The 27,083-nt window shown below is 41.0% G+C and overlaps 1 protein-coding gene across 4 annotated transcripts in view; it reads left to right on the top strand.

Moving 5' to 3' along the window:
• STX8 (syntaxin 8) overlaps positions 1-27,083 on the top strand; it is a 334,880-nt gene that overhangs the window by 169,807 nt on the left and 137,990 nt on the right. For all 4 annotated transcript variants that reach the window (XR_008673159.2, XR_008673158.2, XR_008673160.2 and 1 more), the window contains one exon: positions 25,984-26,085. Coding sequence is in view for 1 of the 4 variants with exons in the window: in XM_004058575.4 (XP_004058623.2) it covers positions 25,984-26,085 (102 nt within the window). In the remaining 3 variants the exon portion in view is untranslated. The remainder of the gene's footprint in view (positions 1-25,983; positions 26,086-27,083) is intronic.

Here is a 27,083-nt window from a genome sequence, read left to right as displayed (position 1 = left end):
CACACAAACACAGATCATGTATGGCATCCTTCACAGTGGACAGAAATGTAAACAAATGGAAAGATGCAGTATTAAGTCATGCTGCACAAAATGAACTGTAGAGCATACTGTGATAATGTAGTAATTTCATAGTCACCTCCTGTTGCTATTGAGGCGAGCTCAGATGCTGTGAGTATCCACTTAAAATGCTGCTGTATGATGTTAATCATCTCTGCCTGAGCAGTTATCGCTCCAGTAAATTGTATACCACAGTACAAAAAAAGTGGCCCCTTGAACTTCTCTCTTATTTTTTGTGTTTAGTGCAATAATATAAACACTGAACAACACCATGGGACCCATACAATGTGATACTAGTGATTCACCCTGGAAATGCTCCCAGGAAGTAAAGTTATGACATTACAAGGAAAAGTTGAATTGCTTGCCATGTACTGCAGACTAAGGTCTGCAGCTACAATTGCCCACAATTTCAAGATAAATAAATCCATCATAAGGATAATTATAAGAAAAGGAAATACATGAAGCTGTCACTGCAGCTATGCCAGCAGGTGCAAAATCCTTGCACTTATACCTTTTAATCTCATATTGAAAATGCAGCTATTCTGTAGTGCAGGATTGCTATAAGAAAGGCATATCTATACACGCTAATGTGATCTGAGAAAAAGCAGTGTCATTCTATGACAACTTAAAGCAAAAGGAAAGTGAAGGATCTGATCTAAAGCTGGAGAATTTAATGCCAGCAACGGATGGTTTGATGATTTCAGAAAGAGGTTTTGTTTGAATCATGTCAAGATAGTAGGTGAAGCAACTTCCATCAACCAAGAGGCAGCAGACAAGTTCCAAGATGTCATTAAGAAAATTATCGAGGAGAAAGTATATCTGCCTGACAGATTTTCATTGCAAGTGAGTGACCAATTCTGGTGGGGGGAAAAGCCAAACATGACATTTATTAGTAAGGAAAAGAATCAAGCATCAGAATTTAAGGCAGGAAGGGTTAAGCTAACTCTACAGTTTTGTGCAAATGCATTTGGGCTTATGATCAGGACTGCCCTTATATCTAAAGCTGCTAACCTCCAAGCCTTGAAGCAAAAAGTTGCTCATCTTTTGGTTGTACAAGAAGGCCTAGAAAACAAGAGCCCCTTTTCCAGATCGATTTCACTGATGCTTTGTCCCTGAAGTCAGGGAGTACCTTACCAGTAGGGGACTGCCTTTTAAAGTTCTTTTGATACTGGACAATGCCCATGGCCACTCAGAACCCCAAAGGTTCAACACTGAAGGCACCAATGTGTTCTACTTGCTTCCAAACCCAAGGTCTCTAATTCAGACTCTAGATCAGGGAGTCACAAGGACCTTTAAGTCTCATTACACGTGGTACTCTACAGAAAGGATTGCCAATGCTATGGAAGAGAACCCTGATAGAACATCTTGAAAGTCTAGAATAATGACACCATTGAAGATGCTATTGTTATGATAGAAAAAGCTATGGAAGCCATCAAGCCCAAAACAATAATTTCCTGCTGGAGAAAACTGTGTCCAGATGTTGTACATGACTTCACAAGATTTACAACAGAGCCAAACAAAAAAATCATGAGAGAGACTGTGGAGAGGCCAAGAAAAAAAAAAAAAAAAAAAAAATTGGGGATGGGGGTGGAGGTTGAAGGGTTTCAAGATAGGGATCTTGGAGAAAATCAAGAGCTAACAGACACCACACCAGAGGAATTAACATAAGTTGACCTGATGGAGATGTCTGCTTCCAAACAAGTGCCAGACAACGAGGAAGAAGACATAAAAGCAGCACTGCCAGAAAACAAACTGGCTAAACGATCTGGCAGAAGGGTTCCAGGGATTCAAGATGGCATTTGACAGGCCAGGCGCAGTGGCTCACACCTGTAATCCCAGCACTTTGGGAGGCCAAGGCAGGCGGATCACGAGGTCAGGAGATCGAAACCATCCTGGCCAACATGGTGAAACCCCATCTCTGCTGAAAATACAAAAATTAGCTGGGTGTGGTGGTGTGTGCCTGTAATCCCAGCCACTCGGGAGGCTGAGGCAGGAGAATCACTTGAACCTGGGAGTCAGAGGTTGCAGTGAGCTGAGATCACGCCACTGCACTCCAGCGTGGTGACAGAGCGAGACTCCATCCAAAAAAAAGACTACTTTTGACTTCTTTTATGACATGGACCCTTCTGTGATAATGTGCATTGAAACTGAAGCAAACAGTGGAAGAAGGATTGGTATCATATAGAAACATTTTTAGAGAAATGAAAAAGCAAAGAAGTCAGGCAAATTACAATGTATTTCCATAAAATTACACCAAGTGTGCCTCCCTTTCCTGCCTCCCCTTCTACCTTCTTCACTTCCTCCACCTCTGCCACCTGAGACAGCAAGACCAACCCCTTTTCTTCCTCCTCCTCAGCCTACTCAATGTGAAGATAACGAGGATGAAGACTTTTATTATGATCCACTTAATAAATTGGCAATATATTTCTCTTCCTTATGATTTTCTGAATATTTCCTTTTCTCTAGCTTACTTTATTGTAAGAATATAATGTATAATACATATAACATATACAAAATATGTGTTAATTGACTGTTTATGTTATCAGTAAGGCTTTCAGTTAACAGTAGACTGTTAGTTAAGTTTTGGGGGAGTCAAAAGAGTTGTATGTGGGCCGGATGTGGTGGCTCATGCCCGTAATCCCAGCACTTTGGGAGGCCGAGGCGGGCAGATCATGAGGTCAGGAGTTCGAGACCAGCCTGGCCAACATGGTGAAACCCCGTCTCTACTAAAAATACAAAGAATTAGCCAGGCGTGGTTGCAGACTCCTGTAGTCCCAGCTAGTCAGGAGGCTGAGGCAGGAGAATTGCTTGAACCCGGGAGGCAGAGGTTGCAGTGAGCCGAGATCGTGCCACTGGACTCCAGCCTGGGCGACAGAGCGAGACTCCATCTCAGGGGGGAAAAAAAAAAAAAAAAGTGATGTTCAACTTTGCAGGGTGTCGGCACCGTAACCTCCAAGTTGTTTAAGGGTCAAATGTAGTTGAATGTCTATTTCTAAATAATATGCTGCTATTTCTTAAATGTTTTCAGTCTTCGACATCTGTTGACTTCCTCCTAAGGAAGATGTTAATCTAACTTGAAGTAAGTGTACACACACACACATTTCCCACTTACGCCATCACACACACATGTCAGTGTTTTCAGTGTTGAATCAGTGTTTATTGTTCTATGACTACGTAAATGTCATTCACAACTGAGCCATGGTATGTACTGCAATTAGATTTTATTTCTTTATGCCCTTTTCTCTAAAGTAATTGCTTCTGTTTAAAACTTTGCTTAGTTGTCTTTATCGATACTTTCACCACCAGTCCCCCATACCTCTGATAGAATTGTGAAATTCCTCTCTAGATTGATATAGTGTTTGTAGGTAGCCTGTCAGTTTCGTCTTTTGATTGGAGACTCCTCCCTCCCCTGATTCCTTTATCTCCTTGGTCCAGTCTGGACAGACTCTTATGGAGTGTCCCTGTACCACCAAATCCCCTTATCCCTACAATGCCCTTTGTCTCTTTTGGATGTCAGTCCTCTATATGATGGGTTTGTGATGTTCATGTCAGGAGGGCTGTGGCGAGGCAGTCACCAGAGCGAGGCTATGAATTCGTGAAGCTCTGCTCGTTGTCTGCTATGAGCTCACAGTTGGGATGGAGCACCCTTGGATATTCTCCGTATCCATAGTCACTGATACAGCCTCGCATTAGCAGGAAGAAGAAAAACACACAAGCACCCAGGATTCTGGAGCAACTTTCCTCTTGCATTTTCCCTCTATCGCCCTCTGCTGCTAAAGTTAAGTTTAGCATCATGCTCACTGCAAAGGAGGAATTCTTAGAGTTCAGCCAGTTAGTGCAGAGTAGGTATTGAAGGGTGAATTTGGAGCTGAGAGGTAATTAATTGTTAACTGACATAGAGGAATAAAATACAATGCAAAGTGTCGGTCTCTTGATACATTTTATAAAATTGGGACATTTTCAAGTCAGCAATTGTTTAATGAGTGGGACGCCCCTACCTCATTTTTGTTGCACTGTATTATGTGTAGTACTTTGTATTTGGATTTCTTCTCTATGCTTGGAAAGAAATGCAAGAAGCAGTGTTGGAATAAAATGAGATATATTAGTAAATGATTTAAAAATATTAAAAAGGCTGGGTGCGGTGACTCACGCCTGTAATCCCAGCACTTTGGGAGGCCGAGGCGGGCAGATCACCTGAGGTCAAGAGTTCGAGACCAGCCTGACTAACATGGCAAAACCCCATCTCTACTAAAAATACAAAAATTAGCTGGGTGTGGTGGTGCGTGCCTGTAATCCCAGCTACTCGGGAGGCTGAGGCAGGAGAATCACTTGAACCCGGGAGGCAGAGGTTGCAGTGAGCCAAGATCATGCCATTGCACTCCCGTCTGGGCAACAGGGAGAGACTCTGTCTCAAAAAAAAAAAAAAGAAAGATGAGATCATTCAAGTTTACTCCATAAGTGTCTTCCAAAATATTAAGAAAACATTTAATGAATAGTTACTAAAATGAACATGTTAGCTTATTAGGCCAAATTTATGATCCAGTTGAGTGTGCCTGTATGTTATATATACATTTTATAATAACTTGGGGGCTTCTGCATAGGCAGTGGAATTATATATTTATTTATTTAATTTGTTGTTGTTTTTTTTTTTTTTTTTGAGATGGAGTCTCACTCTGTTGCCCAGGCTGGAGTGCAGTGGCGCGATCTTGGCTAACTGCAAGCTCCGCCTCCCGGGTTCATGCCATTCTCCTGCCTCAGCCTGCCGAGTAGCTGAGACTACAGGCGCCCGCCACCACGCTCAGCTAATTTTTTGTATTTTTAATAGAGATGGGATTCACCGTGTTAGCCAGGATGGTCTCGATCTCCTGACCTTGTGATACGCCTGCCTCAGCCTCCAAAGTGCTGGGGTTACAGGTGTGAGCCACCGCACCAGGCTTATTTATTTTTTTGAGATGGAGTCTCGTGCTGTCACCCAGGCTGGAGTGCAATGGTGCAATCTCGGCTCACTGCAACCTCCACCTCCCAGGTTCAAGCGATTCTCCTGCCTCAGCCTCCCGAGTAGCTGTTATTACAGGCACACACCACCACGCCTGGCTAATTTTTGTATTTTTAGTAGAGACAGGGTTTCACCATGTTGGTCAGGCTGGTCTCAAACTTCCAACTTCAGGTGATCCGCCTGCCTTGGCCTCCCAAAGTGCTGGGATTACAGGCATGAGCCACCCGCGCCCGGCCGAGTCAGTGGAATTATTTAAATGCTATTAAAGTAAAACTATGTTATTTCAATTGTTATAAAAATGTACAGTGGTTACTTTTGCTCTGTTGTATCTTGTTGGTTACAATCATGGATTATCTAACTTCAAGTCTTGGATCAGAATACAACCTCCAACTGTGAGCCAAGGTCATTTGCTAACGTTTCCCCCCTCACAATTATAGAAAATGCTTTACAGTTTTTATATCTCTATTTTATCATTCCAGCTTCTAGAGAATCTCTCATGAAATATCTAGACCCGAACTAGTAGAACTCTGCTCTCTTTGAAAAATAGCCTACATTTCAAATCCAGATCTTAGGATATGTCAGCCTGAGAAACTTCCTTTCCTTCTGGACTCAGAAATGCTAACAGGATCACAGCCTTACATTGCCATATCTGCCCCTGCTATTGAATATTTAGAGCAAATTCTAATTTCAAATTCTTTTAGTTAGAACAAAGTATTTAAATCTAAAAATAATTAGAGATTGAGAAAGTCTAGAATGTTATTTCTGGTTTCTTCCTCTTGTATCTCAACAAAACAGACTAGCTTTTTATGAAATTCATAAAACTTATGTCATTTCTAAGTTAGGTCTTATACTCTGTTTTCAGTCGATTTCATATAAATGAATAGTTTTAGAAATAGTTATGATGATGGTAATACAATTTTGAAGCACTCTAACCATTTTACAAATCGTTTAGTGTCTCATCTGATCCTCCTGTCAATCCGGAAAAATATACAGGGAGCTGTTAGAATATTTTATAGATGTCAAAACAGGCCCACACGGATTACGTAACTTGTCCAAGTTACCTCACTAATAAGTGCTAGGGCAGGAGAAGACGGGTCTCTGGATTTCAGTCTGAATGCTTTACTCAGAAGCTCATGCCTCTCCTGTCTCAAATTTCAGGTCTAACTCCAGACTAAATATAGTCTGCATTCTTCTCATTCCATAGGAACATCACCTTGGTTTCTCCATATTTCTCTTTCTTATAGGAGATCTCTGACGAAGCCCAGATAGTTGGGTAAGACTGAGATGCTGAGAGATTGAGTTCCATGACATCTGTCAGTTAGAAAGCCGAAGTTAACCATGTACTCTTGTTTTAAAAAAACAAGTAACTTGAAGAGGTTTTCTCTACTTTACAAGAGAGCATTCCTCCTTTGTGGAAAAGTTATCTACCATTTTCCACCTAGTCTTCACACTTAAGACATATTTTTTTAGGTGCGTTTCACCCTTCTAAAGGGGGGATGTGAAGGAAAGAGCTCTGTACCAGCACTTTCCAGAGGCAGGGATTTACAGGCAGGTCTCTTAGAGCCACAGTTGGCCCATGTATCTTTGATTTTCTGATTATATGTACGTTTTCAATAGCCCTTGTATTTTGTTTATTTATTTATTTATTTATTTATTTATTTTATTTTTTTTTTTTTAGACAGCGTTTTGCTCTTGTTCCCCAGGCTGGAGTGCAATGGCACGATCTTGGCTCACTGCAACCTCCGCCTCCTGAGTTCAAGGGATTCTCCTGCCTGAGCCTCCTGAGTAGCTGGAATTACAGGCATGCACCACCATGTCTGGCTAATTTTTTGTATTTTTAGTAGAGACGGGGTTTCTCCATGTTGGTCAGGCTGATCTCGAACTCCTGATCTCAGGTGATCTGCCCGCCTCGGCCTCCCAAAGTGCTGGGATTACAGACGTGAGTCACCACACCCAGCGTTTTAAATATATTTTTAAATCATTTACTAATATATCTCATTTTATTCCAACACTGCTTCTTGCATTTCTTTCCAAGCATAGAGAAGAAATCCAAATACAAAGTACTACACATAATGCAGTGCTGGGACTACAGGTGTGAGCCACCGCGCCCGGCCTAATCTCATCTTTCGAACAAAGCAAAACAAAACAGGACAAACAGGGCAGGCTTGGGATGTTTGAGCTGACGCCCACTTTTTCTTTCTTCGACATTTCTTTCTGAATGTTGTGAGAAAGCTGCCAGAATCAGACAGGTTGCACTGCAGACCCAGCTTTGCCACTCCTCAGCTCTGTCACTTTGTGCAAACCACTTAAGCTTGTTGAGCTTCACCTTTAGTAACACTTGCCTCACATGCCAGCCTAAGGATGAATGGAAACAGTACCTTGCTCACAGGAGCCACTCGGGAATTGTTATGATCCCTTAGTATGTTCTCACTCTTCCATGTAAATAGGGATGCTGTGAGAATGGAAGAAATGGGCCTGCTGAGATTTTTTGGAACCTGAGGTTCATATGGATATATATATATAGTGGAAAAATCAGTTGGTGATATTCCTGAATCTATTGCTGCACCCTTTCCTGTTCCATTTATCATTTTCTCTGTCCATATGTGAATACTGTACTGTCTCGATTACTGTAGCTTTTTTTTTTTTTTTTTGAGCTGGAGTCTCACTCTGTCACCCAGGCTGGAGTGCAGGGGTACCATCTTGGCTCACTGCAACCTCCACTTCCCAGGTTCAAGTGATTCTCATGCCTCCACCTCCCCAGTAGCTGAGATTACAGGTGCACACCAGCATGACCAACTAATATTTGTACTTTTAGTAGAGACAGGATTTCACAATGTAGGCCAGGCTGGTCTCAAACTCCTGACCCTAAGTGATCCACCAGCCTCGGCCTCCCAAATTACTGGAGGTTCCTTAAGTGAGCACCGCACCCAACCAGATGACTGTAGCTTTATAGGAAGTCTTGAAATCAGATAGTATGACTTTATTTTTTAGAACAGTTTTAGATTTACAGAGAAATTGAATAGATAGTACAGAGGGTTCCTGTATACTCCACATCCATTTTCCCCTGTAGTTAATGTCTTACATTAGCATGATATATTTGTGCAATTAATGAGCCAATATTGATATATTATCATTAAAGTAAGTTTATTAATATTTTCTTAATTTTGACCCAATGTCCTTTTCCTGTTCTAGGATACGGCATTATATTTAGTTGCTCCATCTCCTTAGTTTCCTCTGAGCTGTGGCGGTGTCTCAGACTTCCCTTGTTTTTGATGTTGACAATTTTGTGGGGTACTGCTCAGGTATTTTGTAGGATACTACACAGCTAGAATTTGCCCGATGTTTTTCTTATGATAACACTGGGGTTATGAGTTGTTGGGTGGAAGACCACAGATAAAGTGTATTTTCATCATATGGTATCAAGATATGTCACATACTGTGAATGTGATTTGTAACTAATGTTGACCTCGATCACCTGGCTAAGGTGGTGTTCGTTAGGCTTCTCCGCCTCGAAGTTACTCCTTCCCCATTTCCACACTGTTCTTTGAAAGGAGTCACTACATGCAGCCTACACCTAAGAAAGAGAGAGTTACACTCCTTCTTCCTTGACAGTGGAGTATTTACATAAACTAGCTGGAGATTTGTCTCTTCGCCTTCATGTATTATTCAATCATGTTATTTTGTTTGTTCTTTTTTTTTTTTTTTTTTTTTTTGGAGACAGAATCTCACTCCGTCCCCCAGGCTGGAGTGCAGTGGCGTGATCTCAGCTCACTGCAACCTCTGCCTCCCGGGTTCAAGCGATTCTCCTGCCTCAGCTTCCTGAGTACCTGATATTACAGGCAACTGCCACCATGCCTGGCTAATTTTTTTTTCTTTGTACTTTTTGTACCTTTAGTAGAAACAGGGTTTCACCATGTTGACCAGGCTGGTCTTGAACTCCTGACCTCAAGTGATCACCCCTCTTGACCTCCCAAGGTGCTGGAATTACAGGTGTGAGCTACCGTGCCCGGCCTCAATCATGTATTTTTATCAATATGGACTCATGGATATTTATTTTATACTTTGGGTTATAATTCAAAACTATTTTGTTGTTCAGAATCTTCCACCTTTGGTTATCGAGAACTCTTCCAGTTGGCTTCTGTGCTCCTCTGACATATAATGTGGGTTTGTTCTCAAATCCATCACCACATGGATTGTTGTAGCCTCATCCTCTTGCTTATCTGTAGACTATCATTCCAACAGTGAGAGTTTGGCTCCCACTATCTGCTATTCATGTCCTTAATTGGTTTTGTTGTTGTTGTTATTTTTCAACACGGAGTCTTGCTCTTGTCACCCAGGCTGGAGTGCAGTGGCACGATCTCGGCTTACTGCAACCTCTCCCTCCCGGGTTCAAGCAATTCTCCTGCCTCAGCCTCCTGAGTAGCTGAGATTACAGGCACCCACCACGACGCCCAGCTAATTTTTGTATTTTTAGTAGAGACATGGTTTCACCATGTCGGCCAGGCCAGGCCAGGCTGGTCTCAAACTCCTTACCTCGTGATTCACCTGCCTCGGCCTCCCAAAGTGCTGGGATTACAGACATGAGCCACTGTGCCTGGCCAAACTTTTTTAAACTTCATAACTGTTTGTGCCTCCAGATTGAGAAACAATGGCTTAGCATCTGGCAATTTTTACTAAATATTGGCAGTTGTTGTTATGGTTTTAAATAATATGAGCTTTTCGGCCAGGCGCGGTGGCTCACGCCTGTAATCCCAGCACTTTGGGAGGCTGAGACAGGCTGATCACTTGAGGTCAGGAGTTCAAGATGAGTATGGCCAACATAGTGAAACCCCATCTCTATTAAACTGTCAAAAGTTAGCTGGGCATGGTGGCGGGCGCCTGTAATCCCAGCTACTCGGGAGAATCACTTGAACCCGGGAGGCAGAGGTTGCAGTGAGCCAAGATCGTGTCACTGCACTCCAGCCTGGGCAATAGAGTGAGACTTAGTCTCAAAAAAATAATTAATTTAAATAAATAAATAAATACATAAATACATAAATAATATGAGCTTTTGGTAATACAGTAGTCCAGACTTGGCTGTTTTCCCATTCCCACACTTTGACATGTATACATTCCTGCAATTCAGACACTTTGCTCTCTCTCCCCATCCCTCCCACATCCAAAGCCACGCTTAGCATGGTTGACACTGACTGCCCAGTAGCCCATCCAGGAGACATGGCAAATTCCACACTCCCTTCCTTGCGGTGCTGCCCTCTGTGACAACAGTGTGGGTTTTTTCTTTGTTTTGTTTTTGTTTTTGTTTTTGCCACTTGCTTTGCTCCTATTGTTTTTGCTCCTCTTGTTCTTTACATACTATGTTCTCTTAGATTCTACCTTTACCCGTATCTCTGTTGTATATTTTTAAATTTTAATTCTTAAATTAACACAAAACAAAATTGACTGTGTTTGTTGTTCTGTGAATTTTTACACGTGTAGGTTTGTTTAGCCACTACACAAATGGGACCCAGAACCATTCCATTGCTCCAGAAACTTCCTTGTGTTTCTTTTGTAAACCGACCATACTCTCACCCATTCCTAACTCCTGACAACCACTGACTGACCTGTCCTCTGTCACTAAACTTTTGTCTTTGGGATAATGTCATATAAATTGTATCATATGTATGAACTTCTTAGTACCGCATTTGTATTTTTCTATTTTGTTATTTACTGTAGCTTTTTGTATAGATTGTTTTACTGGTAACTAGGGATGACAATATACATACTTAAAAATTTACAGTCTACTTAGTATCTAATCTCTTCACATGGAGTGTATCAACCTTACACCCTATAGGCCCATTTGCCTACCCTGCTTTATGGTATATAATTGTCTTATGTATTATACTTACGTGCATTGAAGATCAGACAGTATGAGTTTGGTTTTCATCCACCAAACAGAGAAGTCAGCTGGAGAATATTTATCCAAATGTTTACCATTTCTGCTGTTCATCTTTCATTTCAGGTTTCCTACTGGTATCGGTTTTCTTCTGTCTGAAGAACTTCCTTTAGCTGTTCTCTTAGAGTAGATCTGTTGACAACATATTTTCTTAGTACTTCTTCGTCTAGAGTATCTTTATTTCACCTTGGTGCTGAAGGATAGTTTTGCTGGTTATAGAATTTTGTGTTGATAGCTCTTTTCTTTCAGCACTTTAAAAGTGGTGGTATACTTCCTTCTGGCCTCTGATTTTTGAGGAGAAATCCAGTCTTTGAAATCTTTGTTCCCCTATAAAGCAATGTGTTGTTTTTCTCTGGTTGTGTTCAATTATTTTTTTCTTTGTCTTTAGTGTTCAGCAGTTTGGATATGATGTGTTGTGGCCTGGACTTCTTTGTGTTTATCTTGTTTGGGGTTTGCTGAGCTTCTCAAATATGTAGGTGTATGTTTTTTGCCAAATTTAGAAAACTTTCAACCATTATTTTTTCATGTATTTTTTCTGGCCCACACTCTTTTTCCTCTCTTCTGAGACTCCAGTGGCATGAATGTTTGACTTTTTCCCATTATCCCATAGGTCCTTGAGGCTTTATTCATTTTTATTAGAACTATCTTCCAGTTCACCGCCTCTTTCCTGTATCATGTTCATTCTGCTATTGATCCCATCCAGTGAGTTTTCAAATTTGGTTATTCTGTTTTTCAGTTTCAAAAGTTGCATTTGGTTCTTCTCTATATTTTTTGTTTCTTTGCTGAGACTATATTTCAAGAGTGTTCACCATTACTTCTTGGAGCATTTTTATTTTTATTTACTTTGTATTTTTGAAACAGGGTCTCACTCTGTCATCCAGGCTGAAGTGCAGTAGTGCAGTCACAGCTCACTGCAGCCTCAACCTCCTGGGCTCAAGTGATTCTCCTTTCTTAGCCTGCTGAGGAGCTGAAACTACAGATGCATGCCACTATGCCCAGCTAATTTTTTATTTTTTGTAGAGACAGGTTCTCACTATGTTGTCCAGACTGGTCTTGAACTCCTGGGCTTAAACAATCATCACGCTTCAGCTCCCAAAAATGCCTGGCCCAGCATTTTTATTATGGCTGCTTTAAAGTCTTTGTCAGATAACTCCAACAACTATGCTTCTTAGCAATGGCATCTTGTTGTCTTTTCCCAGGTTTCTTACGCAACTTGAAATTTTCTGGATGTTCATATGCTGCAAAATTTTGCGTTGTATCCTGGACATCTTGATTATCATTTTATGAGACTCTGGCTGTTGGTTTAGATCCTACAGAGATGTTGATATTTTTTATTTTAGCAGGCAATTGCCCTGGTTGAGTTGAGGCCACAGGTTCCAACTACCTTTGAAGAAGTTTTCAAAGTCTTTCCAGTACTGTTTGGGTCTGTCCCACAGGTGCAGTAGCCAGTGGCCAGACTGGGAGTTGGGTGGTTTTCTGTCCTGTAGCTCAGCTCTCAATGTCTACGTATACTATTTGGGGTCAGCTCCGTGCATGCACTTCTCAAAGGAGAATCCAGGACTTCATGAACAACTTTAAGGGGTTGCTTTTCTAAGCTCCTCCCAGTCTGTGATCTTCCTGGTGCATTTTGGCTCCTGAGGCTCCCTTTTTATTTCTCCAGCGTGAAATCTAGGACTTTAGTTACCCTACTCTGCCATATGCTTCCCATCTATATAGCAATATGGTTTCCTTTTTTCTTTTTTTTCTCTTTTTCTGTAACCCAATCTAAGTCTGTGGCTTTTTTTTTCTCTCATCTTTTTATTTTAAAGGTTTTTCTAAAGCTACAGAAAAGTTAACAGTATATTCTTCAGGCATATCTGGTCACCCTTCATTTACTAGATTCACCAGTTGTTAACGTTTAGCCACATTTGTTTTGCTTTTTTGTTGCTGCATGAGTGTGTGTGTGTGTATTTATGTACCTTTTCCCCCCAGAGCGAATTATTATTATTTAATATTTTTAAATTCTTTTGAGATGGAGTCTTGCTGTGACGTCCAGGCTGGAGTGCAATGGCATGATCTCGGCTCACTGCAACCTCCGCTTCCCAGGTTCAAGCAATTCTCCTGCCTCAGCCTCCCAAGTAACTGGGACTACAGGCATGCACCACCATGTCTGGCTAATTTTTGTGTTTTTAGTAGAGACAGGGTTTCACCATGTTGGCCGGGCTGGTCTCGAACTCCTGACCTCAAGTGATCCACCCGCCTGTACCACCCAAAGTGCTGAGATTACAAGTTGTGAACCACCAAGCCCAGCCTGTGAATTGTTTGAAGTAAGGTGAGGGTGTCTTGTAATGCTTCTATATACTTTGGCATCTGTCTCCTAATCTATCTCCTAATATTCTTCTGTGTAGGATGTTTTCCTATACAACTGCAGTGTCATTAGCATATCCGAGAAACTTAACTTTGATATGGTAATAATGACTAATATGGAGTTTCTATTTAAATTGCTTCCATTGCCCCAATAAAGTTTTGTCACTTTTTTTTGAGGGGGTGCTCCAGCAATGAGATTACAGATTGCATTTAACTGTTTTGCCTCTTTAATGTCTTTTAATTTAAAATACCTCCCCCACTTTTTTTTTTTTTTTTTTTTTGAGACAGAGTCTCGCTCTGTCGCCCAGGCTGGAGTGCAATGGCGCGATCTCGGCTCACTGCAACCTCCACCTCCCCGGTTCAAGTGATTCTCCTGCCTCAGCCTCCCGAGTAGCTGGGACTACAGGTGCCCGCCACCATGCCCAGCTGCCCAGCTAATTTTTTTTTTTGTATTTTTAGTAGAGACAAGGTTTCACTATGTTGGCCAGGCTGGTCTCAAACTCCTGACCTCGTGATCCACCTGCCACAGCCTCCCGAAGTGCTGGGATTACAGGCGTGAGCCACCGCACCCACCCTGTGTTACACTTTTTTTTTTTTTTTTTTTGAGACGGAGTTTCGCTCTTGCTGTCCAGGCCGTAGTGCAATGGCGCGATTTCAGCTCACTGCAACCTCTGCCTCCCGGCTTCAAGTGATTCTTCTGTCTCAGCCTCCTGAGTAGCTGGGATTACAGACACCCACCACCACGCCCAGGTAATTTTTGTATTTTTAGTAGAGACAGGGTTTCATCAGATTGGTCAGGCTGGTCTTCAACTCCTGATCTCAGGTGATCCGCCCACCTCAGCCTCCCAAAGTGCTGGGATTACAGGCCTGAGCCACTGCATCCAGACTCCTGTTACACATTTTTAAGCCTAGATGAGACCTTGGTTTATGGTCAAGAGGAAGTCGGAAAGGAGCCTGTGTTTTTTGCCTAACCTGGCCCATCTGGCTGTGTATAAGGTGTGAGCGAGTGTGGCCAAGGGGAATTTCTGCCAGGCAAAGGAGCTTTCCCTGTGTCCCCAAAGCCTGGGTGGTTCCCAGAGGCTCCACTTTGATCTTGCGGGAGTTCCTTGCAGCTCCCTGCCATAGGATGCCATAGGCAAAGCATTACCTTTCCTTTAAGAAGTCACAGATTGGTTTTTCCTTGTGTCCCTGTTCTCTGGAATGTATCTTTTCCTAGTGTACAGTATTATCAGAGGTCACCACCACCCCCCATTTTTGGTTTCCACTGATAAATTTGAGTATGATATCAATTATAGGGAACGGAGGGAATTAAACTAATACCCTCAAGAAAAACTCTGTCTTCACTATAGATTTTTTTAAACATTTGTCTTCAAATATTATTAAGAACATAAGCAAAAAGCATAATAACATAATGACTTTACTACTGCCATTATGAGTCCGTTATGAGTATAAAAAGGCACCAAATGCATCTGAAAATATATAGCAAACTCTCTCCCTATATATAGAATGTATCGAGGCTGTAATTGAGAGTAGAAAAATGATGAAGTATTGTTGGAGTCGGGTATTTTGACACCATATAATATTTCTTAATCCTTGTGATGCTGTCATTTTGTGGTATACTTTACGTTGTTCCGTTTTGTCCATTCTGTGCTGGAATGTCACTCGATATCTCAGATTAACATGTGATTGAAATATAAGCTCCTTCATGAAACCAATTGCAAGTACTGACCAGGAAGCAAGGTATCAGTTTCTCTTTGGAGGCTCTACAGTCAGGAATCTCAACTAGTCAGCTGGTTGTTTCACAACCTATACTCTGAAACCTGTATTTAATTTGCTCTTAATAGACTGTGGTTAGGGAAATTCCCACCTTGGTAGTGCCTGGTCTGCAGAGTGGGAATTCCCCAAGGCTCTCTGGCCTAGGAAATCTTCTGAGGTCATGATAACTGACAAGTGGAATGAATCCCATCAAACCAACAGTGGCAGTATAAGTCTATTAAAAAGTAATTTGGCAATCTGTTTCAAAGTTTATGAGGCAGTCATAATCACACTTTGTTAAGGAAATGATTAAAAAGAACCAATGATAATGGAGGAAAGAATTTATAGACTCGTTATTTAGAAATATAGAAACATTCTAAGTATCCAACAATGGGCTATTATTTAAGGAATGGTTATTTTATGGAATGAATATTTTGTTACCATTAGAAATTATAACTGAAGACTATGTAGCTACATGAAAAAATACAAATGATATCATTAGATGGGGGAGGCTTATATATTGCAATTAAATGAAAATGTATGGTTTTTTTTTCCTTCTTTTTTTTGAGACGGAGTTTTGCTCTTGTTGCCCAGGCTGGAGTGCAATGGCACTGTTTTGGCTCACTGTAACCTCCGCCTCCTGGGTTCAAGCAATTCTCCTGCCTCAGCCTCCTAAGTAGGTGGGATTACAGGCATGCACCACCACGCCCAGCTGATTTTGTATTTTTAGTACAGATGGCATTTCTCCATGTTGGTCAGGCTGGTTTTGAACTCCCGACCTCAGGTGATCCGCCCACCTCGGCCTCCCAAAGTGCTGGGATTACAGGCATGAGCCACCACACCCGGCAAAAATGTTTATGTTTATGTCAAATTGTAGTGAACACATGGGGGAATTACACTGTTGTTATACTGGGGTATTTGGATAATGTTTACTTTTCCCCCTCACATTTATAAACTGCTATTAAATAATTTTTATAACTTAAAAAGTAGAGTTGTTTAGGCCGGGCATGGTGGCTCACGCCTGTAATCCCAGCACTTTGGGAGACAGAGGTGAGTGGATCACCTGAGGTCAGGAGTTCGAGACCAGCCTGGCCAACATTATGAAACCCTGTCTCTACTAAAAATATAAAAAATTAGCTGGTGTGGTGGCAGGCACCTGTAATCCCAGCTACTCAGGAGGCTGAGGCATGAGAATCACTTGAACCTGGGAGGCGGAGGTTGCAGTGAGCCGAGATCACACCACTGCACTCCAGCCTGGGCAACAAGAGCGAAATAATGTCTCAAAAAAAAAAAAAAAAAATAGTTGTTTAGAAACAACAACTAATAAAGAGAAGAGGTTTACCAACCAAAATGAAAAACTTCGTTTTCGGTCTAGATTAAAACATTAATCCTTACAAGTGTTGACTACTGGTTTTCATTGATCTAATCTGCTACAGATTTATTGATTTACCTCTAAGTCATATTATGAATATTTATAAACTTACAAAGAAATCTATCTAGAAACCCAGTTAACATATAACATCTGACATACTGTATTTCTTGTCAGACAAGGAATATTTTGCACTTGATTTTCTATAAGTAACAGAGGCTATTAGCCCTAAATTTTGTATTATGTATTGTGGCGTTGATGCATCACACAATACTGATTGTATTCGGTTGCGTGAGAACAGTGTACCAAGCTCAGAGTCAAGTACAAGGCCAAGTACAAAGCATGATTGTTACTGTGGACTGTCTTGATAGAGAATGAGGCACAGATCATAAAAATGCCCACTTTTTGGCCGGGCGTGGTGGCTCACGCCTGTAATCCCAGCACTTTGGAAGGCCAAGGCGGGCGGATCATGAGGTCAGGAGATCGAGACCATCTTGGCTAACACGGTGAAACCCGTGTCTACTAAAAATACAAAAAACTAGCCGGGTGTGGTGGCGGGCGCCTGTAGTCCCATTACTCGGGAGGCTGAGGCAGGAGAATGGCGTGAACCCGGGAGGCGGAGCTTGCAGTGAGCCGAGATCGCGCCACTGCACTCCAGCCTGAGTGACAGAGCAAGACTCCCTCTCAAAAAGAAAAAAAAGCCCACCTTTACATATGCTACTATATATAAACTCAGCTGTGTTCAATGCTGATGAGACAAAGACTGAAGCTATGTGTCCAAGTCCTCCCATCACGTTTTTAGGAAGAATACTATGCCCAGAGCATCAGGATGTCACAAGATCTCGAAATCACTTCCTTTGAGGGTTTGCTGAAGTTTGGATCTAAGTATCTTTAACCTAGAGGAGAAGACCAAGGTGATATATGAGGAAAATTATGAAGGAAAGAACACTGATATTGTGTTGGTCTAGAAATACTTAAGGGGTGCCTGTAATTTCAGCTACTTGGGAGGCTGAGGCAGGAGACTTGTTTGAACCCGGGAGGTGGAGGTTGCAGTGAGCTGAGATCGCGCCACTGCACTCCAGCCTGGGCAACAAGAGTGAAACTCTGTCTCAAAAAAAGAAGAGGAAAAAAGAAAGAAAAAGAAATACCTAAGGTAGAAGTTGAGAGCAGGCAGAATTTTAGCTCAGAATAAAGGACTTTATAATTATCAAAGTCACCCTCTAACTCAGCCATGGAACTGATTTTCTCATGAGTTTCCATGTTACCAGTCTCTGGGAGTGTTTAGTGAAAGATTAACCATCCCACTGCCAGGGATGTTATGAGAGGGGAAGGAACTACAAGGTGATTGCATGACTCTTGCAGGTCTGAAATTTTGTTATTCTAAGGCATTTGTTTTGTCTTGCCTGCCTGCCTGCCTGCCCGCCTGCCGGCTCCCTCCCTCCCTGCTTCCCTCCCTCCTGACTTCCCTTCCTCCCTTCTGTGTGTTTTGACAGCTGTACCCATTTGCGTGAATTTGTATGACCTTTAGAACATTTCCATCCTCCCAGAAAGTTTCCTCATGTCCCTTTCTAGTCAAGCACCCCAGAGGCAACCACTTTCTGATGTCTATTTTGTAGGCTAGGTTTATCCTTGTATTTCTTATAAATGGAATCACAAAGCATATAATGATTGTTTTCTTATTTTTAGCCAACAAAACTTTTTGAGATTTAGGCAGTTGTGGCATGCATGAGTAGCTCATGCTTTCTATTGCTGAATAGTATTCCATTAACAGATATACCCCAATTTGCTTTTCTGTTCTCCTAATGATGGATATTTGGGTTGTTTCTAGTTTGGGGCCCTCATGAATAAGGTTGCTATGTATATTTTTGTACAGGTTTTTTTTTTTTTTTTTTTTTTTGAGAAATAGGCTTTTATTTCTGTTTGGTAAATACCTAGGAGTGAGCCAGGCATGGTGGCTCATGCCTGTAATCCCAGCCGAGGCAGGTGGATCACCTGAGGTCAGGAGTTCAAGACCAGCCTGGCCAACATGGTGAAACCCCGTCTCTACTAAAAATTCAAAAATTAGACAGGCGCAGTGGCGCGTGCCTGTAAATCCCAGCTACTCAAGAGGGCGAGGCTGGAGAATTGCTTGAACTCGGAAGCGGAGGTTGCAGTGAGCGGAGATCGTGTCACTGCACTCCAGCTCCAGGGTGGTAATAGAGCAAGATGCCACCTCAAAAAACAAAAAACAAAAAACCTAGGAGTAAAGTTTCTGGGTAAGATGGTAGATATATGGTTAACTTGATGAGAATTGACAAATACTTGTACAGCGCCCTTTGTGCCATATTTTCCCCCAACAATTAGTATTGTAAGTCTTTAGTTTGCACACTGTAGTGAATGTGAAGCAGTATCTTATTTTGGTTGAAATTTGCATTTCCCTAATGACTTAACAATATTTGAGCTGTTTTTCATGTGTTTATTGGCCATTTGTATATCTTCTTCTGTAAAACATCTGTTCAGATCTTTTGCCTATTTTAAAGTTAGTTTTTCTTTATTGTTAATATGTAGGAGATCTTTATATACTCTAGATACAAATACTATGTCAGATATATGTTCTACAAATATTTTCTACCATTCTGTGGCTTATTTATTAATTTTTGTAATAGTATCTTTGGATGAACAGAAAATTTCTCTTGATAGAGAATGAGGCATGGATCATAAAAATGTCCACTTTTACATATGCTACTATATATAAACAGAACTGTGTTCAACGCTGATGAGACAAAGACTGAAGCCATGTGTCCAAGTCCTCCCATTACATTTTAGGAAGAATACTATGCCCAGATCATCAGGATGTCACAAAATCTGGAAATCACTTCCTTTGAGGATTTGCTAAATCAGATTGACCAATTTCTTTTCTTTTGTGGATAGTCTTTTTATGTCCTGTCCAAGAAATTTTTGCCTACCTACTCCAGGCTATAAAAATTTTCTCTCTTCTTTTTTTTTTTCTTTTAGAAGCTTTACAGTTCTAGGTTTTACAGTTAAGTCTATGAACCATCACAATTTTTTTTTTTTTTTTTTTTTGGTATGGAGAGAAAAAAGGGTTGAGGGGTTTTTTATTTCCTCATACATATATCCAGTTTTTCCAGCACCATATGTTGAAAAGAATTTTCTTTCCTTTGTTGAGAATTGAGCACGTGCGTGTGTGCACGTACACACACACACACACACACACACACACACACAAGTCTATCTGGACTCTGTTTTGTTCCATTGATGTGTTTGTCCTTATTCTAATATCAGACTGTCTTGATTAGTATATATGTATAATAGTGAATTTTGGTAACATAATACCTCCAACTTGTTTTGTTCTGTTTTGTTTTGTTTTGTTTTGTTTGAGATGGAGTCTCACTCTGTTGCTCAGGCTGGAGTGCAGTGGGTGCCTTCTTGGCTCTCTGCAAGCTCCGCCTCCCGGGTTCATGCCATTCTCCTGCCTCAGCCTCCCGAGTAGCTGGGACTACAGGTGCCCACCACCACGCCTGGCTAATTTTTTGTATTTTTAGTAGAGACGGGGTTTCACCATGTTAGCCAGGATGGTCTCGATCTTCTGACCTCGTGATCCACCCGCCTAGGCCTCCCAAAGTGCTGGGATTACAGGCGTGAGCCACTGCATCCAGCCTGTTTTTCTTTGTTAAGATTATCTTGGTTATTCTAAATAATTTTCTTTGTAAATTTTAGAATTGGCTTGCAGGTTTCATTTTAAAAGCCTGCTAGAATTTTGATTAAGATTGCATTCAATGTATAAAATTCTGTATGATATCTGTCAATTGAAAAAAAAATGAACCAGTATCTTTAAAATATCGTGTTCTCTCTTATAAATGAGCAACCAATATATGAAAAAAAAAACAAAAAACAAAAATAACAAATGAGGGTGAGGATATGTGGAGAAAAAAAGGAACTCTTTTATACTGTAGGTGGGAATGTGAACTAGTACAGCTATGATGGAGAACAGCATGGGGGTTCCTCAGAAAACCACAGATAGAACTACCATATGGGTCAGGCCAGTTCTCCTTTTTTTAGGCCTTCTTTCATTTCTCCCAGCAATGTTTTATAGTTTTTATTATAGATGTCTTACACATCTTCAGTTAGATTTATTTGTAAGTATGTAATATGGCTTTTGATGCCGTTATAATGGATTTTTTTACTTTTATTTTTTCTCCATTCTTTATCACTGGTATATAGAAATATATTGCCTTTTACTATTGACTGTATGTGCAAATTTATTAGATTTACTTACTAGTTCTAGTAGTTTTTAAATAGACTTTATCATTTTCTGGGTGTACAATCATGTCATCTGCCAATGCAGCTTTACAGCTCCCTTTCATACCTTTTTGCTTTTTTTCCCCCCTGCCTTATTGAACAATGTGGGACTTCTAATAAAATGTTCAACAGATGCTGTCAGAATAGACGTCATTGCCTTGTTCCTGATCTTAGAGAAAAAATGTTCCATGTTCTACCTGTAAGTATGATGTTAGCTCTGAGAGTTTTAAAAATAGATATCCTTCCTCAGGCTGAAGAAGTTCCCTTTCGTTTCTGTTTTGCTGATAATTTGTATCATGGATGGACACTGAATTTCGTCATACCCTTTTTCTGCATTTATTGAGATGATCATACTATTAGCTCCTTGAGTCTGATCATTGATTTCACATCTTTCTTCTTTACTAATATATGCATTTAGAGCACTAAACTTCCATAAGTCGTGCTTTAGTAGCATCCTAAAAACTTTTGTGCTAGGTTGTTGTCTTGTTCAATTCAAGCTGCTATATTAAAATGCCATCAACTGGCTGGCTTATAAACAATAGAAATTCTCACCGTTGTGGAGGCTGGGGAGTCGAGATCAAGGTGCCTACAGATCTGGTGTCTGGTGAGGATCTGTTTCCTGGTTCATAGACAGCTATCTTCATTGTAACTTCACATGGTGGAAGAAATGAGGCCGCTCTCTAGGAACTCTTTTATAAGGTCATAAATCTCATGCATGGAACAGGATTCGTTCATTCATACGGGCTTTACTCTCATCACCATTCACCTCCCAAAGGCCCCACATCCAAATATCATCACACTGGTGATGAGGCTTCAACATAATTTTGAAGGCACACCGACATCCAGTCTATAGCAGTTGTCCTTCTTACTTATTTCAGTATATTTTCTGCTTTCTCTTGTGGTTTCATCTTTGCCCTGTGGGGAAATCAGAAGTGTTTTCCTTAATTTTCAAATATGACAGAATTTCCCATTTTTGACATGTGTCCTTTCATCATGATGAAAAGTTCCTTTTTATGTCTAATAATACTCCTTTTCAAGAAGTCTGTCTGGTCTGATATTAATATAGCTTTGCCAACTTTCTCATACAAACACTATGCTTTATAGTGAGTTTCATAGCAAAGTATATAGTTGTGTCATCTTTTTTTTAAAAATCTTGCTGGGGGAGGGATAGCATTAGGAGAAATACCTAATGTAAATGACGAGTTGATGGGTGCAGCAAACCAACATGGCGCATGTATACCTATGTAACAAACCTGCACGTTGTGTACATGTACCTAGAACTTAAAGTATAATTTAAAAAAGAAAAAAATCTTGCTTGATACCCTTTGTCTTTTAATTGAAAAGTTTAGTCTGTTTACATTAATGTGACTATTGATATAGTTGAATTTAAGCATGCCAGATAGATATTGTATTTCTGTTCTTTTCATCCCATCTATCCTTTGTTCCTCTTTACCCCTTTCCTGAATCATACATTTTTAGTATGTAATTTTATTTCTTCTGTTAATTTTTATTTTAAAACTATACCTCCTGGCAGGACATGTGTGTGTGTGTGTGTAAGTGTGTGTGTGTGTGTGTGTGTGTGTGTGTGAGTGTTTTCTTGGTTTCTTTTTTAAGTTATTGCTTTAGAGCTGAGTTGTTCAATACATGTGGCTATTTATATTTTAATTCATTGAAATATGAGAGAATTAAAATATGTTCTGAGTATTGTATAGAAAATGAATTAAAATGAATCAGGACTAGAAACAAGGATAAGTTAGGACATTGCTTGTTTGTTTGTTTGTTTTTTCCCCCAAGACAGAGTCTTGCTCTGTCACCCAGGCTGGAGTACAGTGATGCGATTTCACCTCACTGCAGCCTCCACCTCCTGGGTTCAAGCAATTCTCCTGCCTCAGCCTCCCAAGTATCTGGAATTACAGGCGCACGCCACCATGCCCAGCTAATTTTGGTATTTTTAGCAGAGAAGGGTTTTCACCATGTTGGCCAGGCTGGTCTCAAACTCCTGACCTTGTGATCCGCCCGCCTCGGCCTCCCAAGTATCTGGAATTACAGGCGCACGCCACCATGCCCAGCTAATTTTGGTATTTTTAGCAGAGAAGGGGTTTCACCATGTTGGCCAGGCTGGTCTCAAACTCCTGACCTTGTGATCCGCCCGCCTCGGCCTCCCAAAGTGCTGGGATTACAGGCGTGAGCCACCAGCCCATTCATTGTCTTTATCTTTTCATATTTATTTTATCTTGCTGTATACAAGGCATTCTCCTAGGGGTGGGAGGTATAAGGATGAATAAAAATTAGTTTGTATCATAATCTTCCTGTTAAAGACATGTAAACAAATCGATAGAATATAACTATACGGTCTATAAATAAGAGGTTTGTAGGAAGTGCTGCAGGAGGCAAGAAGCAGGAGCGCCCAACTCCTTTGTGCCTTTCAGATACTATTCTTTTTGCATGGGTTGCCTTTTTCCTGCTTTTTTACCCATGTAGCCTTCAGAATTTAGCTCACACATCATTCTGGAAACTTTATTTGATTTCCTTGTTTGCTTTACTTAATGCTTTAAGAAAAATGGTGACTGGTATTGAACAGCACATCTCCAAAGCAGTCACTATAAAAACAGGAAGGAGGGAGAAGGAGGGAGGAAAAAAAAAACAAAATGAAAAATATAATAGTCATAAATCCCTTGACAGGGATGTGTTCTGAGAAATGTGTTGTTAGGTAGTTTTCTCATTGTGCGAACATCATGGAGTGTACTCACACAAAACTAGATGGTAAAGCCTGCTGCATGCCTAGGCTATAGGTATGGTATGGCCTATTGCCCCTAGGCTGAAAACCTGTACAGCATATTATTATTGCATGTAAGCAGTTGTAACAAGATGGTAAATATGGCCGGGCGCAGTGGCTCACGCCTGTAATTCCAGCCCTTTGGGAGGTCGAGGTGGGTGGATCATTTGAGGTCAGGAGTTCGAGACCAGCCTGGCCAACATGGTGAAATCCCATCTCTACTAAAAATACAAAAATACAAAAATTACGGGTGGTGCGCACCCGTAATCCCACTTACTTGGAAGGCTGATGTGGAAGAATCGCTTGAACTTGAGAGGCAGAGGTTGTGGTGAGCTGCTATGACACCACTCCACTCCAGCCTGGGCGACAAGAGTGAGACTCCATCTAAAAAAAAAAAAAAAAAACTTCTGTATCCAAACATAGAAAAGGTACAGTAAAAATATGGTATTATAACATTATAATACTGTACCACTTATGGTACTACTGTCGTAGATGTGGTCGGTCATCGACTGAAATGTCATTATGTGGCACATGACTATATAGGCTCACTGTAAGAAATTCAGGCCAGGCGCAGTGACTCATGGTTGTAATCCTAACACTTTGAGAGGCTGACGCAAGAGGATCTCTTGAGGCCAGGAGTTTGAGACCAGCCTGGGTGACATAGCAGGGCCTGGCCTCTACAAAAAATTTAAACAATTACCTGGGAGTGGTGGCACATGCTTACAGTCTCAGCTACTCAGGAGGTTGAGATGGGAGGATTGCTAGAGCCTTGAAGACTGCAGTGAGCCTGTATCCAGTCTGGGTGACAGAGCAAGACCCTCTCTCTCTTAAAAAAAAAAAAAAAAAAAAAAAAACAGAAATTCAAACAACACAGAAAAATGCAAGGAAGAAGGCAGCAGTCATACAGGATCCCACCATCTAGAAATAATCATTATTAGCATTAGATTAATATTATCCACATATACCCCTATAGGTTTGTAAATATAAAAAGATGGATACAAATAATTTTACATAGTTAAGATCGTACTATACTATATATGCTATTTTAAATGTTGTGAAGGGCTCAATTTCACTTAAAAAGATTAGAGTTAAAAAAGAAATGAATTTCACATCAAGGATTCTTTTTTTTTTTTTTTTTTTTGAGACAGAGTCTCTCTCTGTCGCCCAAACTGGAGTGCAGTGGTGCGATCTCGGCTCACTGCAACCTCCACCTCCCTGGTTCAGCGATTCTCCTGCCTCAGCCTCCCGAGTAGGTAGGATTACAGGCATGCGCCACCATGACCGATTAATTTTGTATTTTTGGTAGAGATGGGGTTTCACCATGTTGGTCAGGCTGGTCTCGAACTCCCAACCTCAGGTGATCCTCCTGCCTCGGCCTCCCAAAGTGCTGGGATTATAGGTGTGAGCCACCGTGCCCAGCCCACATCAAGGATTCTTTATAAGAGATAGTAATTACTAAAAGATCCCTCAAGCTTAACAAAAAACATTAAAGTTTTGGTGATTTTAAAAGGCTACAAGTTTCTGTATGATTAACTTTTCAACTGCTCGATATGCCTCGTTGCGAGAGATGAAGAAATTAGCACTTTCAATTTCTTTTCACCTTCCTTCCCCACTTGCAACCACTGACTAATTTTTCAGTTGGAATTACATTGTACTGTTGTGACCTTTCTGTACCTTTCTGTTATCTAATCCACGTATTTGTTTACTCTTAGTTCAGTATTTAAATGGATTTGGTTCTCTCCATCATCTCTTTATTTATCTTTTGATTGGCTAGATTTCTTCATCATGTAGTTTTCTCAAGAAGGGCCCAGGTAGTCCCTGAGGTCTACTGTGCCGTCTGTTCCTTTTTTTTTTTTTTTTTTGAGATGGAGTCTTGTTCTGTTGCCCAGGCTGGAATGCAGTGGCATGATCTTGGCTCAGTGCAACCTCTGCCTCCCGGGTTCAAGTGATTCTCCTACCTCAGCCTCCCGAGTAGCTGGGATTACAGGTGCACACCACCACACCCGGCTAATTTTTGTATTTTTAGTAGAGAAAAGGTTTCACTATGTTGGCCAGGCTGGTCTCGAACTCCTGACCTCAGGCAATCCTCCCTCCTCAGCCTTCCAAAGTGCTGGGATTATAGGCGTGAGCCACCGTGCCTGGCCTGTCTGTTCCTTTATACTTGAATGACAGCTTGGCTAGGCATAAATTCGGCGGGTCATGCTTTCTTTCCTCTGAATGTGGCATTTCTCCTGTCTGCTGGAATTGTGTTAAATCAGTTTTCTTCTTTACTACTGCTTTTTTTTTTCCTTTTACAATCAGAATTGCAGTTTTCAAAGAATCGACATGAGTTCTGTACCTTTTCAGTTACTGCACTCGAGATCATTATTGCTAGGACGAACAACCACAGCTGTGATACTGTGATGTGAACCGGGGTATTTCAGGAATAGTAATCATGTATGTTTCCTTTCTAGAGATAATTGACGACCTTGCCAACCTAGTGGAGAACACAGATGAAAAACTTCACAATGAAACCAGGCGGGTAAACATGGTGGACAGAAAGTCAGCCTCTTGTGGTAAGAGATAGCTACGTTATGGCTCTGTTTCTGTCATAGCTTGTGGATTTACTCTGCTCTGAGTTTCCTGTTTGTCTAATTACTGCGGGGATTTGGTTGCTCTCCTGATACAGGCAGTGCCATCTGATGGAGCACTGAAATTGCTAAACGATGATTAAATCTGGTCAAAATGAAATGGAGTTCAAAGGGCATATCATTCATTGTTTTTGTTGTTGTTGTTTTTGTTTTTAATTTAAAAGTCCTTTCTGTGTGTTTACAGAGATTAATGGTTTGGGAAATTGTATAACATTATACTGGTTGGCGGGTTTTAAAGAGGATCTCACTTGCTTTTGTGCCGTCTTAAAATAACCACAAACTTAATTGAGTTCAAATCCTATGTTTAGTGATGGTATCTTTGTCAAGTCACCTTACCTCTTGATACCTTGTATGTAAAATGGGGATTCATATGCCAAGATAAGAATCGCTTGAAGGGCTTGCTTAAAATACTGATCCTGAGGCCCTCCCCTAGGGATTCTGATTGAGTAGATCTAGGGTGGAGTTCAAGAGTGTTCATTATTTAACAAGTGTACCAAGCAGTTCTGCTGCAGGTGCTTGTTCTGCAGAAATTCTGATGCAGACTTTTGTGAGGTTTAAATTGTGTATTGCCGGTGCACAGTGCCTTGCCCAAAGGTACGTGATGATAAATGATGGGAATAGCAGTAGTAATCACAGTAATTGTTTTTGGGTGCTTCGTCTCACAAGGGTGCACCAAGATTATAAAGCTGACATATTTATGAAAACTAGAATCACAGGCCGCCTGCAGTGGCTCAGGAGTTTGAGACCAGCCTGGGCAACATAGCAAGACCTCTGTCTCTATAAAAAATTTAAAAATTAGCAGCCTGGGCAACATGGCGAGACCCTGTCTCTACTAAAGATACAAAAAAATAGCCAGACATTGTGGTACACACCTGTAGTAGTCCCAGCTACTCAGGAGGCTGAAGAGGGAGAACTGCTTGAAG

Source organism: Gorilla gorilla, chromosome 19, assembly GCF_029281585.2.
Source record: "Gorilla gorilla gorilla isolate KB3781 chromosome 19, NHGRI_mGorGor1-v2.1_pri, whole genome shotgun sequence".
Classification (NCBI taxonomy): Eukaryota; Metazoa; Chordata; class Mammalia; order Primates; family Hominidae; genus Gorilla; species Gorilla gorilla.
This window is presented reverse-complemented; position numbering and strand designations above follow the sequence as displayed.